General features: G+C 42.7%; 1 protein-coding gene across 1 annotated transcript in view; it reads right to left on the reverse strand.

The window, feature by feature from the left end:
• RABGAP1 (RAB GTPase activating protein 1) overlaps window positions 1-14695 on the reverse strand; it is a gene marked incomplete at its 5' end in the record, with an annotated part of 60044 nt that extends 45349 nt beyond the window's left edge. Inside the window, 9 exons of the mRNA XM_084272585.1 lie at window positions 1522-1691; window positions 2860-2962; window positions 3624-3690; window positions 4795-4905; window positions 7253-7410; window positions 7748-7922; window positions 8540-8744; window positions 8833-9067; window positions 14546-14695. Of these exons, the coding sequence (XP_084128711.1) occupies window positions 1522-1691; window positions 2860-2962; window positions 3624-3690; window positions 4795-4905; window positions 7253-7410; window positions 7748-7922; window positions 8540-8744; window positions 8833-9067; window positions 14546-14695 (1374 nt within the window). The remainder of the gene's footprint in view (window positions 1-1521; window positions 1692-2859; window positions 2963-3623; window positions 3691-4794; window positions 4906-7252; window positions 7411-7747; window positions 7923-8539; window positions 8745-8832; window positions 9068-14545) is intronic.
• Window positions 14696-17688: the final 2993 nt, after the last annotated feature.

Consider the following 17688-nt stretch of genomic DNA (forward strand, 5'->3'; position numbering starts at 1 on the left):
TGAGTGAAGTCACACTGCCTGTGAACTCAGTGAGACAAAAGATACAGAATTAGCTATGTAAGATAAACTTCCTTTAAACCACCAAACAGAAAAGGCACCTTTAGGAGGGTGCAGAATATTTATAGCCCAAGAGCCTTAATTGTTCAAAATCTCCATTCTCCACCTCAAAAATATCCTAAATAAAACAAGTGATCTCATCCATAAAGAATTCTTCCACCTTAGATTTCCAAGGAAAGTTTCCAAGATGTTTTTTTATACTTTATATTAAAAAATAGGAGATAACACAAAAAAGAATCCTTAGGGAGTCATGGTTATCTTTGTTACTACCAAGATGCTGTTATTTGCTAGGCAGGTGGAGAAATAACAAAGAAAAGCCTGTTATTTCATTCAGAACCTCTTATCAAGAAATCAGGACTCTAACCTTGCTTTTTTGGGCTGTGCCCACAACTACTAAACCTTGAGACAGCACACACATCCACGTTGTTATTTGCTTCCACATATTCCTCTCTCTTTAAACAGGACTCTTGTTTCAGAACAAGAATTTCTGGAGCAGGAGAGTGGCAGCTGCTTCAGGTACATCATCCCTTCACCAACCTGGACCTTCAACTTTCCAGCCTTATTTTCAGACCAATTTTTTGCCTTGCACTGTTATAATTAATATCCTGCACAGAAATAATCCTTTCCTTTCCAGTAGATAGGGTAGAGAAAGAAGTGGGAAAAAACAGTAAAAGTTTTTAACAAGTGCTATTATTTTTGGTGTTTTCTTGGAATTTTTTCCCCAGGGGAAGCTGGGGGTGTGTGTGGAATCTCTGCTTCCAACCACGTACCAGGGGGAAAACAGACTTCTGCAAAAAGTATTTTCTTCCAATTTCAGGTGGATGTTTGCTCATCTCAAAACAAAAAAGTTCCATTTGTATAATAAATTCAATTTAGTGACATATCAGATAGCATAATACTAGGATTATATTAAACCCTTTTTTTCTCTTAACCCTTAATTTTACAAACTTACCCTAATTATCCCCTTCTGCAAGAAACTCTCAGCACAGCCCTGGGCTGCAGATAAACCCCCTGTTCATTTGATTTCTGTGGTTTGGCTGGAAAATCCATAAGCCTCAGTGTGACTTCACAGCCTCAAAGCTGTCAAAACTTACTCTGAAATGAGGATATCCAGCTTTCCATGGGAACTTCAGATCACCAGCAACAATGGGCATAACGAAGGACAGCTTTCTGAGAACTGAAGAGCATTTGCTGTACCCCTCTGATTCAGGAGCAAGATGTTGAGACATGCCCATTGTATTTCTAAAGGTTTTGACAATTATACAGAGAAACAACTGCAGTGACATTCAGACCTGCCAACAGGCACTAATCACTACAGCTCATCTACCTCTAGTGCATGTGTATTTATACCATAAACCTCTCAAAACGATGTAAGTGACTGTACCACAGGTACATTTGAAAAACAACCTTTCCAATTCCCAAATGAGCCGTAGGTTTTCTGTATTTATTTATTTAAGGTGTCACCTGTTTCAACTTTAGGAAGAAATTTTCAGTGGAGCTCCGTTTGCTGAAGGGCCAGAACAACCTCTCATTGGGTGAGCAGACTCTGACTTTCGTCTCCAGAATGAATCGAACCGGTTCCTGAACCTCGATGATCACCAAGTCCACAGCAGTGGTCATGAACAGTACTTTATCTAGAGAGAGAAAACAAAGCAATGGCATGAAAAGAAGTACTTCAAACAAATGAGTCCACAGCCTCTTTCACATGAAAGAACAAAAGAGACTTTTTTTTTTCCCCAGAATTGATTTTTTTCCCTAATTTAACAGCTCAAAGCCCCAGAAGCTTTAAACAGGAAAATAAGACAGCTATGCACCATTCACTAGAGTAAGGGAAGTTAAATATTCAAGCCAAGAAAATCATCTTGATAAGGGAATGAAAATATTTCTCCTTCAAATCCCAGTGAAATGCATCAAAAATCTTGATTAAACATTGTAAAGAATCTGTACACTTAATGCCACAGGGCAGATCACTTCCCATCTAGCCTAACTACATTTGAGTGAGGTTTTTGCTTTAGAAGTTAGACAGCACTCAAGCCCCACCACATTAAAAGTAGCAGTCAAGGCCATCTCAGCTGTGAGACTTGGAAAAGGGTGCTGGATTCAGTGACCTATGACATCTCTTCTGGTAGGAAATGATAAATTGTGTCCTTTAGGTAGGACAGCAGACTGTACCCAGCTGTACCCAGCAGCTGACTTTCATGCCTTTGCCCAGTCATTTCCCATTAACTTCCCCAACCTTTGGCATGCAACTGAGACAATAGATGGTAACAATGATAATTCCGCTGACATCTTAAAAGAAGTAATGACAGATCTGTTTCAGGACTCCAGTGAGTAACGCAGCAGCTATTTTTGGCTCACACTTGGGAGTGTTTTCCTTTCATTTTCACAGGTAGGGAAATCCTTTTTCTCTTTTAATTAGAATTTGGATTCAAAAAAGTCCAAACTGACCACAGGAACAAAAAAGGAGAAACCTACAATAGCCATTTGGTGCAGTTCTCAGTGGGGTCCTTAAGAAGCTCTAATGGCACACAAAGCACCTGCACCCTGTCCCCACACCCATACAGCCTCCTATGGGGATACAGTTATTCTTACAAGCTCTCATTACCGACCACAGGAGTTTTCTTCCAGCCTTCTACTTTGGTTAGATTTTTATGTTCTAACTGGGATCCTACTTTCTGAGAACATATCCCATGCTAGGAAGAAAGTCTTCTTGCTTTTTTGGTTTGCTTAAACAAAAGACAACTGATACAATGACTTAGTCGTTTGCCCTGGCTGGTTCTAACACTGCAGAAATGTTCCTACCTTTTGGTGTTTCTTCATTTAGAAACTGGAAGTGTGGAGTTTTTTGATTCCAGCTCCCAGTGATCACGTACGACTTCCCATCAGAGCTTTTACCCATGGACTCCTGGAATCAAGGTAAGTTTAGGAATGTTTATTTACATTCAATAAATCTCTATATTATGAAGTCCTGGCTCTGTAAAACAGCTACTGGCAAGAGAAGGGCAAGCATCCAAAGTCCGTGTGACACAGCCCTGTACTAGAAATCATCTCTAAAGAACAGAGCTTCCACACAATCTTTGGTCTCCTTGTTGGTAGTACAAAAAGGCCAATCAATACTAATTGCTATTAACATCTGTGTAGTGAGACCTGAAGACCAATAGCTTGTTTTGGAGGTGACCATTTGATGGCAAATGAGTCACAAAATTAAAGTTCCCACTAATTCTCAGTGTTGTAACTGAAGCTGCTCAGGCCTCAGTTTTTTCAAGTGATAACTAAGCTATAAAACTTATGCTTAAAACACAACTCTTTAATATTCAGCACATCCAAAAATAAGGTTCTGTGTTTCTTTCTATCTTAACTGACTGCAAAACTGAGCAACTGCCTTGCCCAAGCATCAGGCCCTACCCTGTCACAGAGGCAGGGATTCAACCCAACTGCCCAGAGCCACACCTGCAACAGCATAAGCTACAGCAACAACAAGCACCCAAACCTTATCTGTCTATCCTGAGATCAAAACCAATCATAATAAAAATTATTACTGAATTTTGTTAACAGAAGACCCTTACCAAATCCAAGAGGTGCATGTCCCCACTCCGAACATCTTTCCCACGGCTCAGGAGAAGCCCAAAACACCTGCAAAGCCAGGCAACAAAATCAAAATGCAAAAAACAGACTTACTGGTAAACAAACCATTAACATTTCTTATCTCAATATTCACTGCCATACATCACAAGCAGCCCATGAATCCAGTAACTAATGTCAACAAGCCTTGACATTTGACAGCAGCATCTAGCATGTCAAAAAGACCAGTGTCAGCCCACTAATAACAATCCTGAGTGAGATTTCACAAACATATTTACCATATGACTACCTGGCTACATAACCTGCCTACAGCAGGCTGGGAAGTTGTTCAGTTATCTTTATTAGCAGGAACAGTGTAGAACAGACCCTGCTACCACAGGTGCCCTATCTCACAGGACAACTTGGCCTGCATTCTTCTCCTCTCCCTGCCCCCTGCCTTTTTTTGGAGACATATTTGCATAGAATTTACCCTTTGGTACAGACAAGAATCAGGAAATTCTGGATGAAGTGCACGGACCTGTCTTTTATGGCTTCACTTTGCAAAGACCTCACCCACACAGGAATATTCTGCTCCATCCTCTGGTTTACCACACTGCCCTGTGTTGAATGTCAGACTGCGAAGGCTGACGGAGTCTCTTCTCTACAGTCTGGGCAGCACTTACCTCTGTCAGCAGTCAAAAAATACTAGTTCACTTTTACACAGGGACATATTTGAAGTCTAAGCTCTTCCCTACACAGACACTACTCAGTCTAGAATGCCAAACTGTGGCAGGTCCAAATGTACGACAACCTCAGACACAACAGAGATGAAAGGCAGGCAACTGAAATACCCCAGGCACTGGTTGTAGCCTCAGCATTTAAGACAAACTGGCCACTGAAAATAAAAGCCATATGTTCTTTATAAAAGGCTTTGAAATTCATCTTCAGAGAGGATGCAACCACTGATTCTGCAATCAAACCTGTACAGGTTTGACGTGCCTCTACAGTGCCACACATGCTCAAAAAACCAACCTGATATTTTCTGCACAGCCCAGAGGTGTGGAGTTAAATTACACAAATGGAGCCTTCACAGAATCACTGCTAATCTGCTGCTTCAGAGGAAAGAGCATAAAACATCAAACAGATCAAGAATTCTTCACAAATTGATGAAATTACCTCTCAATAGCAAGTTCTTTATTGGTTGTCTGTTGGACATAAATCACAATCTTCTTATCAATCCCTTGGCGCAGTTTAAAGCATTGCCTGTCCTTGTCTTTGGGAACAGCACTGGGATGTACCAGGAAAGGAAGAAAAGAACAACACAGAGTGTCACTTATCTGCATTCCTTACATGTACCAAAGCGAGCATCAGGCACTTGGTGAATCCTGCTTCTCACACTAAAGCACTCCAGACGTTCCTCCTTGCACGCTGCAATCAGGAACACGAAAGAAACGGCTACACAACAAGGTGATGTTATTTCCTCATCATTAGGGGAAAACCACCGACTCTGGGTTTTCAGAATCAAAACAGTGGCTTTATACTGTGTGACTTAGTGCTTTGAGCCTTGGAGCAGCATCTCAAGAAAGTTTCTAAATACCAATTGCCCGTGTAAGATGCAAGCATCATCTGTTCAGAGGCACTCAGAAGAGATTGCATATTGCTTGCTTTCACAAGGGAGGTGACTGCTGGGACACATGATAAGCCAAGAGAAGAGAGTACACCAATCTTTAGACCATTTCCCTTCTTATTTCTCTAGAGAGCACTTCTAAATGCTGTGAAAGGAGGGGACAGTGTGCTGTGGTGGAAAACCCATAAATTACACTTCAATGCTATTGCACACACTGAAGTTTTAGCATTAATATTTCCTGTTGAGCTGCACAGTTGCACTAAATACTGGACAAATGGAGACTGCTAGGGTTTGACTTTCCTTTTATGTCAACCACATGTTCACTTTTCCCTTGGATACCAAAATAATCCTTATATTATTTCAGACTTTCAAACTATTAATTGTTACACCCGGCAGTTGCAAAGTCGACCGTGGAGTATTGCCCATAGTTTAACACCTCCAATAAAATCTGGGTTTATTTTCCAACAGCAGGTGCTCACCAAGGCCAGGAATGGCAGAATGCCTTTCACTGCCAGCAGGAGTTTTGTCCCTGCAGCCAGGATACTGGATTTACATACTCACAGCCAGTCAGACCTCATTTCCCCAGCACGGCAGAAACACTCTGCTAGTGACCCAGGGTGACAGGGGAAGGTGGATTAGCCAGGACAGGTCAGGTACATTAAAGACTGAGATCAGAGACTGAGTGTTTGAATGTGTTCTCTCAGCTTTCAGGTGGGTACAGGTCTGCACACAAAGGGCTGCACAAGGATTAGTGTCAGACTGATAAAGCTGATCTTTAACCAAAACCTGACCTGTACGCCCAACGGAGGGCATAGGTGGAAGCAAAATTCCACCTTTCTTCACCTTGTACAGAGCAGGTACACAGCTTTTAAAGAAATGCCCTCTTCTATCCCTAAGCATCTGTATATTGTGGCTGAAAAGATCCATGTCCACAGCCAAGGCCAAGGTTCAGCCCATGGTCTGTGCTGGCTCACCCAAGCTGGCCTGGACTGAAACAGCTCTTTGCAGCACAACTTCTGGAAACCATGTGAGCATCAAACCCTCAGCTGGCTCACACGACCCACGCTGCTGTGGCTATGCAGCTGCTGGTACAGAGCCAGAGAGGCTGAGCTTCACCTGGCACATCACGGTGTGCTGCGGCTGTGCTGCCAACTGCCACGCACCACAGCGGCCGCTGCTGCATCCCAGCCCAAAACCCAGCAGCATCCTCCAGGCTGAATCACTGGAGTGCTGAATAAATGCTGGATTATTAGGTGGGATTGGTTTATTTATTTACTTAATAAACAAAACTTGAGCTGGATGTAAAAGAAGAGAAGCACCTCTGAAGCTGTGGTGAGAAGCCAGAGTCCTCAACAAGTCAGAGTGTTTGGCAGACAGGCTGTACTGGAGTAAAGGCACTTCAGCAATTACAGAACACTATGAATGGTGATGTAAAACATCTAAGGGCACTGTGAATAGGCTAAGCAGGAAAAAAAACCCTTCTTAGCAGCAACTAAATTAGGTCTTTTTAGAAACCAAGGTTATCCACCATCAGACTTAACATGAAATCAGCATTAGTCAATACAATGTGAAAAGCCACTCTAATATACTCAGCCTGTGCCAGCACTTGCTAACAACATCTGGTTCAGGAAAAAAAAAAATGAAGAAAAATTAAATTAAATTTTGAGAACAGGGTCAGATAAGAGAAACAGTTAGAAACAGGCAAGTTTTGTTCGTAAAGCTTTTCTGATGCTGATAAACACTATTTTACAGATCATAACAGAGTATTTAAAAGATTATAGCAAAACTAATATTGATGACCATTGACAACAGATTTCAATTCTACCTTCTTTTCTATTTTCAGTAACTAATAGAGAAACACAGCCTCAGCATGTTTGAAAACCTTTTCAACTAGGCTGGGAAACGTTCAAGGGAAGAATTGAGGGATCTCCTCAGCCCACCGCTCTACTCACTCATATTCCAACAACAGAACTATGTGTCATATACACAGGAATGAAGATTCTATACCTGAAATAACCTTTGCCATCATCTTCTTTGATTTCCAGTGACACAGAGAAGGTGAAAATATCACTGTCTGGAGTCTGTGGGGTGGCAATGGCCGAGAGCGGGGTTTGTTTGGCGGAACGACGGAAGGCAGTGGCAAAGCTGTACAGGATCCGGCTCACCTGCATTCAGATGGCACCAAAGACAGATCAGAAAGCTAAAGACATACAGAATGCAGCAGCTGAAACCTACAATTTTCACTGAGTAATAGAATGAGATTTAACTGTATGAAAATTATTGAGTTTTAGCATCTAATTAACTGGTTTTCTCTATTTCTTGAAAGGATTAACTATTAAATATGCATTCTTATTTCTTATCTGAGGTTTCTATAATTATCTTACCTTGGGGTAGAAAAAAATGAATTACATTACTTCTAAAGTGCCTGATATACTTCTGTTTCATTTCAGTAATAACATTTACATGTACATCATTATCATTTGACAAGAAGATTGGACTTACAGCCTCCTGGATTTCACATCGGAAGACGTGAATCCTGAAGAGCTCTGCATTGTAGTGGCTTTCAGTGAAAGCAAAGCAATCACTTTCTGGGGTTCCATCGTGCCCTCGTACACAGAACAGGATTTTATAGATTGGATAATTTGCTATTTCTGTGTTTGTTTGAGGATCTAAAAGCCTGTGAAAAGGGAGAGAATTAAAAAAAAGCCCAAAACTTGGAGCTTTAGAAGACTTATTTCAGCTAGCTATTAATTTGCAAGCTTCAACGATTTCACAGCTACTGGAGAAAGCACATCACAAAGAAACCAGCTCCTGACAGTCATTTACTACAAAGCTTGATCATGGTAATTATATTTAAACTGAACAGCATAAAACAGTACAATGCAACAGACATTCCCACCAATCATTTCCCATAGTTTTCAGGGCTCAGCCTTCAAAATGCTACACTAATACACAGCACTGGGTAGCCTCATCCCTGTTAATCCTCATGCATCATTTTCCAGCCTTACAAACTAAATACTTGCCAGGCGATTTCCAAATTGCTCATCAATAACTGCTCCCACTATTGCTTTTGGGACATCTTGGATAATCATAATATTTCATGCTCATCCTTGGACACAAAATGCTGAGAGGGTCGCTTTGCTCAGACCTCTTTAAAACCCACTTTTCCCCCCTCTAAACAAAATCCCAAGCTGCTCCTGTCTCCCCCCAGGTAAATCAGTAGCTTGTTTCCTTTGCTAAAAGGAAGTAAGATCAAATGCAGCGCCACAGAGCACACCAGTGTGAACTGCATACCTCACTGTTCCTTCAGAGACATTAGGCACCGACAGAGTCACGTCTAAAGAGATCTGGCACTGGCTGCGTAAGATGGACATCATCCTGAGGGCTTCCACCTCACTCCGGGGAGCGTTCACAGAGGCACAGCCTAAGTAGGTGAGCTTGCTGAACACCACGCTGTCCTCATCTGTCACAGGTGTAAAAGGACTCAAATCCTCACAGCCTAGGGTGAGACACAAAGCTGAACGTAAGCAGCAACATAAAGCCAGTTCATAAGATACCACCAGGCATCCCCCCTTTTTTCTCCTAACCTCCCTGGGATGGTTTCACTGGCAAACTCATGTCTGGTTTCTGGAGTCCTGCCACCGACACTGGGTTGATGGTAGAGGATGCTGAAGCTTCCAGGACAACAGGTTCTTCCCCATCTCCATCAGTCCTAACTTCTTCTCCATGGTCCCGGTCACTTGACTGATCTTCCATGGGTGGGTCCATCAGCACGTCTTCGAGTTCTCTCTGCAGCTGCTGCTCGCTTCCATTCCCCACAATCTAAGAGCCACAAACAGAATTGGGACACAGAAAAAAAGACTGTTCAAATGACAAAAAAACCCAACCAACCAATCAACCAACCAAAAACAACCCTCAGGTCATTCATATGGCTTTTTCTGCCAACCAAAACAGCAGTTAACAAATTTAACCTAGTTACAACCATCAACACAGGCTGCAAACGCTCACCAGGAGCAATTCTGTCCTCCCTGCTTTAATGAGCCAACAAGCTCCAAGCAGGAATGTTCTAGTCCTGGAAAAAGTGAGACTACTTGAAAACTATTCTTTCATCACCAACTACAAAGACTAACTTATGCCAGAAGAAGCTTACAGATGTCCATGTGCAGGGGTGTAGAATAATTCTCAGAATAGTACCAGAAAGGGCCTAATATAATTAAATCTGCTACGTGGTTCACAGGTAAGGTAGCAAGGCTTCACAAGGAGAGAAGAATCTGGAACAGGATTTTCCCATCATGCTGAGAAGAGGCAGAGCTGTTTTATCTCCTGACACTCCTCTGCAGCCTGACTTGGCACCCCAAATTGTGCAACTACACAGGTTCTTAAAAAGACTGTAAATGAAGGCTCAATAAAGAAAATTCCTTTTTAAAAAAAAATCTGTCAAATACAATAGTAAAGAAAGGAAATGGTTAGAAACAGGAGGAAGAATACAGAGCAGGTAGAAATCTGCCTGTAACACAATCTCAGCAACGAAGCAAATTCCATCTTCCCCAAAACCAGCATCTCACAGTGCAAAATTTGATTATCTTGAAACTACCTAAAGCAATGGCCAAGGCTCTCCCATGATAACGTGAATAAATCAACCTGAAGTCCAGTGGAGGCTGCAGAAGAAACACTGGAGCAGATCACAGAGCACCTTCACACACACACAGGAGCCTTGCAGTGAGGTAAACGTACCACAAGCCACACATCAGACGTAACTCAAACCCCCGGAGGAGCGCTTCCACCAGGCACGTCTCAGGAGTAACGACAGTGAGATCAGAGGCTTCCCAGCCAAGGCAGAACTCAGACATTCCATCCTTGCCATTGCATCCCCAAAGACAAACTTCTCAGTCCATATTTACTGCCTTCTCTTCCATGCTCAGACCCACAATGTCCAAACAGTTCTCTGTATCTGCAGCTCTATCTCCACGGCATTAAAGGGCCAAACTGCACATTCGTTTTGTGGCAAAATATTGCTAATTTAGAAGAATATTAACGAAGAACAGAAACCCCTGACCTGGAATCACTCTAGAACTGAGCAGAATACAATCACTTTAAGAGAAGAAAAGGGCCAGAACCCTGTTCTTCAGAAGAAAGGAGGCAAAAAGTGAAGTTCACTGGTAATGGCAAGACAACAAGCACACAAGATGCTGGGGGCAGGAGGGGCATAAAAAGCCAACCAACCTAGTGAATGTCTTGCTACAGAATCTAAACAACAACAAAAAATCTGAGAGATGTTTGTGCTCTGGAAAGTCACACTCAAACAGAAAGTGTTGGTTTAGTGTGGTAATTAATGCACCATCAGCAGGAGGGCAGAGTAACTGCCTCAGCTGCATGTCCACAGAAACACCTGTGTCCTCTAACTAGCTACAGGCATCCAGACGTTTACATTGTCCTCTCAATCACTTTAGTATTCACTGGTGTGATTCACCACAGAAGCCATGAAAAACCTTGCACAAGCATGTGGCCATGAAAAGGTATAATCCTTTAAGTATCAAGTTTATTATTCAGGGCTTTGCAGCCATTCATCAGAAAGATGATGATGTTACTTCAGTGTACACAGGTTATATTTTGCAACAAAATATAATGAATCAATTACAATGTCCTACCAGTCCCATTAAACCCTATGGATTAAAAATCCTGAAGTAGCTTTCTGTTTTCTATGAAACTTTAAGTTAGACTGGTGGAAACTTGCATCTCGTGCTTTTGCTCCCAGTTATTAAACAGGCTTTGGTTTGGGTCTGGGAAAGGAAGGTGAGGGATTTATAAGCAGTGAGAATTAAACGTTGGAATGGTGTTACCATAAAATGCACAGGGAAAATGTTCTGTTCCCTCAGGATTAGAAGACAAAAAAAGTCTGAAAAAAACCCTCAACCCTGAAAAACTGCCCAAGGAATGAGGCCTGAAATACAAACTAAGACTAAGGCCAAAGGTTCTTAGCAATTGAGATACAAGCTGTGCTGCAACCCAAGAGACCCCAGTAAGAGGAGGCATGACAGAGTGCAGCAGAACTAAGGGCACAACAAACCAGGTGGGTATCTCACAAATGCCTTCATGTAGTTTGTCTGAGATGGTGGAAATAAACCATTTACCCCAGTCACTGCTTTCTGCCTTTCCCACACAACTGGAAGCTACTTCTGCCTAACCTTCAAATGTTAGTAGCCTCCTTCCAAGCTTCCTTTACACAACACAGGGGATGGATTAGAGCCATAGCTTATTCCCTTCTCCCAAGACGTGCTGCTGGCCTCTGCTGAGAGAGGTCTTGTTACTCCATGTAGTTGGAGAACTCCTGTCCTACAGCATGCTCCAAAAGCAAGGCTTCTCAAAATCCATTGCAGTCCCAGTGGCAGTGGGCAAAAGCAGACATGGAAACAACACTGGGAAGGAGAGACAGCTAGCAAATTAAATCCTATTTCTGGAAAACGAGCACTGACAACCCCTTTTAAAATAGTTTGAACTATGTATTGCAGCAGAGACAAAAAGCAAAAACCTGTATGAATATGAACCAGCTGCAGAATAATCTGGTGCCTGATTGTATTCAGAAGAAATGTTTCTGTCGGGACTTGAGTAAGAGCAAAAATAAAAACTGCATTAATTCAGTCCAGGGCATTATTCCTGAAACTGTAGCCTATCAGCAAATTTTAAATGAGAACCTTAGGTTAGATTTACAAATTTCAGAGCCAACACATTCAGCAAACATAAGCCTCAACTTCTAGCACCATCCACAGACTGTGCTCAGCAAGTGTAAGATCCTCAAAGTGCCTACCTGAAGCAGCAGAACATCCCAAAACAGCACCTGCTCACACAGGAACCTGAACTTACTTAGTGGGCACATCAAGGCAAATGGGGTTTGACTTATACAAATTAACTTACTTATAAACACCAAAGCAACCGCTTCTCTCTGAAAAAACTTATGTGTTCCTATGAAACACATCCCCTGGTTTGCAGATTGTACTGTTAATACTCATTTTCTATATACTGTTAAATACTTTCAGCTATCATGGTGACAGTACCTTTAACATACCTTTAACATATCTCCCACAATCTTCACACACACACATGTACAGTTTAATAATACAGTAAAACTGGCTACTGAGGACTATTTGCAGGCTGGGGGGAAAAAAAGCTGCCAAGAACAAAGCCATATTCTAGGGCAGCATCACTCTTTCCTTCGAGAACTACACCATAAGATCACTTCTGTCCCTAAGAACTAAGGTCTTCCCATTTCCTCTGTTAAAGGTTCTCACCTCTTTATGCAGGAAGAAGGAGGTTAACAGGAAGATTCCTGCCTGGGAGAATTAAGGCTGCTTATCTAAGGTATAATGTTTCCTTTACGCGCTCAGATTGCAGCCAGCACCAAACAGCACATACTCCCAAATGCCGGAAAGGCCCGAGGTGAATCACTTTGTTCAAGGATTGTGCTCAGTCTTGGCACCAAACTCATAAAGCAGCTTATCTTTAAGACCTGCAAAGCTCTGGGACATTCAGTGCCAAATCAGGGAACAGCAGAACTTAACTTTACAAATGCTGATGATCGGAGGTGACAGCATCACTGTCGGTCTCTCCCCACCAAGAGAAAGAGGGTACCTGTAGCCAGCATTTTACAGACCCCTTTGGAACCGGACACGTGTTTTAGGTAGTAAGTTTACTACTATTTACTATTATTACTACTCAGGTAGTAAGTTTCAGGAGTCAGTTTGAAAATGATTAAGGATATTCTCCACTGACATATCTGCAAGCTTTATGATGGGACTTTATGTACAAGTCTTTTCAGGTTCTTTGACTGGCCTAGTCAAGAGACCGTGTCTCTCACACCGGGAGGCAATGTGCACAGCTCCCCTGCAGAGCAGGAAGAGCTGCAGACTGGGGCACTTGGTGTTTCCAAATTTTCTTTGGCAATAACAGGATGGAAAGGAAAATCTGGTTGTCTATGTCTGTCTCCTGGGGTCTCAAATGATGCAATTGTGGGAGCTAATCACATACAGAGTCACACACACGTTCTCAAGGGAAGCAGCGCTACGGGCACCACTCTGAATTCTTCAGCATTTGGTGTTTGCAGCATCTGGAAGGACAAGTGTGAGGCTACAGTCTTCCCACAGGTTTCACAGATCACCAGGCTGATCATTCAAGAAAATTTCCATCTTTTTAAAGATTACTCTAGGATGTGAAGTGGCAATCTTCTGCAATAGCAATAAAACACAAGCAAACATTTTTGCCAGATTAAGCAAAAGATCTTGAGCCTCAGCTTAAGTCTTGTGTAAAAGGAAACAGCCACTGTAACGGCACATCATGCCCAGGACTCAAGTGAACACAAGAAAAACAAAGTGGTTGGGAGGTAAAAGTGAGATGAAACTTTCAATCAGGTCTCTATTACACCTTCTGCTCTTAAGGAAAAGAGGAACACCCGGTACAACAGGTAGAACACCTGAGTTCTTATCTTTAGAGGTATTATCTTGGAGACACAGACACAGCAGTACAGTCTTGCAGTGGTGACATATCTCTTTCTATCTCCGACAAAGAACACACTAACTTGACTCACTCTAGGAAAGGTCTGGTTTTCAACATATTAACACATGGAATTTGGAGCAAACACCTTATGTCATTTTGCTTAAAGGCTGCTGGAAGACAAAGTGGGATCAAAGATTTTAAGTAGCCAAAAAAAAACCAAGAAAGAAAGGAAGAAAGAAAGAAAGAAAGGAAAAGAAAAATAGAGTGAGAAGGGCCTCCTTTCAGAGCAGCACTTCTAAAAGTGAGAAGATGTCAATGCCCTTCTGCCCTGCCAGTTAACACAAGCCTACCATACAGGCTGGTATTCTCCAAGTCACAGCACGTTGTTAGTTACAATGACACTTCTGCAGCTCTTAAAGAGAACATTTCACATTGGGGAAAACTTTAATATATGATTGAATTAACAGATATGGTCAAATCAAATGCGTGTTAATATTGCTGTCTACCTGCAAGCTGTGATTAAATCACAGTTCCATGTTCTTGGCAGTCAGTCTGTTCCATCCTAAGCCCTTCATGAAGGATTCTGAAAGTGGGAAAAAACTCCACAGGCAGCGATGGAGAGAGCTCTTACTCCAAACCTAATTATCACCTCTGACATTGGCAAAAGTAATGCAGAAATTACTGACAAAATCGATTCCTGAATAAGTTCTCCCTTCTGTCAAGTTTTCCACAACAAAGAAGTCCCTCTTTAAGCTCTCTACGGTTAGTTTGATTTAGAAGAATAGGGAACAAACTCAGGTTATTGATTCTTACCTTCAGTCCTGTTTTTTCATCATCACTACCATTATTTGTAGATGGTGTTTCATCCCCTTGCCTGGAAACCAAGACAAAATCTTCACTGTTAAGAGTGGATACCGAGTCTGAAGAGACACTGATTTTTCCAACAGAAGCCTTGTCATCCATGACTTAAAAAGGAAGTTCGATTCATGAATGAGATTAAATATTTTATAAACTCCTGAAAAACAAAAATCATAAAAATACTTATATAAAACTTCAGGCTGAAATGCTCAAATGTTTGTCAGAAACCTGCTGACTAGTTATAAAGTAAAACATCCAGCAGCATAACCAAGGTACAACCCTCCTGGCTCACGCTCACGGCCCTGCTCGGATTTTGCCAAGGAGCACACTACTATTAGACACCTGGTTTCCACAGCTCACTAGAGGGGAGTTACTGAATCTTTTTGCAGTATTTCACAATTATGTCAGGCACCACTTTCCACACACAGCACAAAACAGGCCCTTGGAACACACACCATGCCTGCTGACAACCAGCTCGTGTTCTGGCCAGAACGATGAAGTCCATTCAGATTATCTGGCTGCCTTCAGAGCTCACTGCACACTGCAGGCACGTGCTCGTCCCCCAAAGTAAGAGTCAGACCTAACTCTTGATCCTTTGTGGTAAGGATGCTCTAAAGACTTGGGACATGGAGCTTTTTGGGAATTTATGCGGAATTTTCTGTACTGTAAGGAACAATAAAAGAAAAGGCTTCCAAGAAGCAGGAAGAACAGCGTAGGCTGGATCAGCACTGAGAATCAGAGCCAACAGAGGGTTTTAAAAAGCTGGAACTGGCACCGAGAGGCATTTGAAGAAAGGAACAAAAGGTGAAGTTCAGCTGCACACCTTGAACTCTACAGCACAGATTCTCAGAATCCATGGCTTTAAACAGACTGCCGTGATAAAAATGGGTGATTAATTTCCCAGAAACCCAAATATACCCTTATCTCAACAGCTTGGGTCTCCACACACTCCCGAGCGTGACCAAACCCTTTTCCAGCCTCCAGTCATGCCTTCCCTTCAGCAGAGCACTATCCCAGCCTGGCTCCCAGCAGAGAAACCTGGAATAGCCACAAACACAGCCCACTGCATTCCTCATGAACCAAGAACAATGCACCAAAAGTAGCAAAGCCTGCTTCTGTTTCCACCTATACCCTTCTCTCCACAGCCACCAAGACAGCTTGGGAAACTGCCAGGAGGACAATACTATGATTTTTTCCCCTCTGGGTTATTTTTAACCTGATTACTTTACCAACCGAGTCACTTTGTGGTCCTAAAACATCTTTCCCTGGGCAGCTGAAGCACGACACGAGAGGGAGAGCGAAGGTGGGTTGTTCATGAATAACAACATACCTGCAGGTACTGGGGCTTGCTTTCAAAAGCCTGGAAAGGAATTAGTTATCCCTTTCACAAACTTTTTAAGATACACTGACTTTCAATGAGAATTACTGTCTTGAGAAATTCAGATGTTTTGAAAATTTCTACTCACTGTATGTGTCTATCTGTTATTAACTATATATATGATTTTTATATATATAGTAAAGGTAGGGTAGACCTCTCTTTTAAAAGGTGCTTTTGTTTAAGGAATTCATATTAAAACATTACAAGTTCCCTACTGCACCATCTACATACTACACACATATCCCCTGAAAGGAACTAAACCAAATACAATGATACACAGAATAAAAATAAGCCTCAAACCCTGAATATCCCCTTGGCTCTACTGCTTTCATTCAACGAGCACAGGCTCATCTGCCACACTAAGCCAGCATGAGCAGAAGGCCAGGCTTTGATCACAAGCAGCTGCAAAGACCATCAAGGCAAGGATCAATTTAGCAATTTATTTTGGCACAATGCGTCTGTCTTGGAGCATTAATTTCACCTGTTCCCAAAGTTTTTTCAATCTGACACCTTTCACCACCATTACCTTCAATTAAGGAAGAAGCTTTTGCATCCTCCTTGTTTTTAAGTCTTGTGGTGTGAGCAGCCACGGCGCTTGATCCCGGAGCACAGCTGGCTCTGCACCCCTACACGAGTTTCACAACACAGAATTGCAACAGCAGAGGGTCCTGATTTGCCCAGCTTTGCCAACCTTACATTGAGCAAAAGTGGTACTGGAATTACTCAAGAGAGCACAGGAAAGGGGACAACGAACCAGCCTACTGTAAGCTTTTGTTTATTAGGGATGTACTGGCGAGCACGGCTCAATTACCCAACCGTGCTGGAATGGGCTGCTGAGGTTCACCAGATTCATGCTCAAACAGTCAGGTGCAAAAGCACAGTCTTAAAATACCAAAAATGCTAAAATATAGCCTGAAGTTAACTGGAATTTCCATATTCCCATGGCTTGCATGCATTTGCTTTCCTTCGTCCCTCACTATCGCTTTGCTCCGTGCAGGTTGCCACACGGACCGTCCCGCCCGAATCGCAGAACTCACAATGGCAGAGCCCACAACACAAAGCCCACGAGCTCATTAAACCCTGGCCCAGCCTGGCAGGGCACACATCAAAGGCCGGCAGAGCAATTAAGTGTGGCAGGCTTATGACTCCTCTGGAATCCAAAAGCACAACCAAGCACGAGCGGTGGCAGCGCCCTTCGCTAACACCCACAGCCTGCCCAAGAGCTGGAGCTTTCTGTTCTCACAGCTCAGAGCAGCAGAGAGAAGACCCCAGCCAAGCACAGATCCCCAGTGTAAATGTTTCTCAGGAGAAGCTGGTATCTCGTACCTTACAAGGACAGAGCCTTTGGTTTGTTCCAACGATATAAAACATGAGCTTTTGGTTGGGCACAGTTTAGTTCCTAACTCAAAGCCAGCCCACAACGATGCAGTATTTGCCCCAAGGTGCCTTTACACCTCTATGGGAGACAGAATGTCTAGGTAAAACTAGGAAGCAAATTTTTAGCAGCTTATTTCTTTGCTCATCTGTGTAATTAAAGGGGCATCCTGGCCTCTCCTCACACAAAAGACCACTGGGAGAAGCTGCAAAATGAGAAAGGCAGCAGAGCTGGCTCGTGGGTCACTGCTCCCAGTCCTATTTAAAGCTCTAATTCCCAGCGCGACTCACCTTCGCTCTGCACTCGCTGTGGCTGTACAATGCTACAGTATGGATCCAAGAATCA

This window comes from Gallinula chloropus (assembly GCF_964237585.1).
Source record: "Gallinula chloropus genome assembly, chromosome: 18".
In the NCBI taxonomy this organism is placed as follows: Eukaryota; Metazoa; Chordata; class Aves; order Gruiformes; family Rallidae; genus Gallinula; species Gallinula chloropus.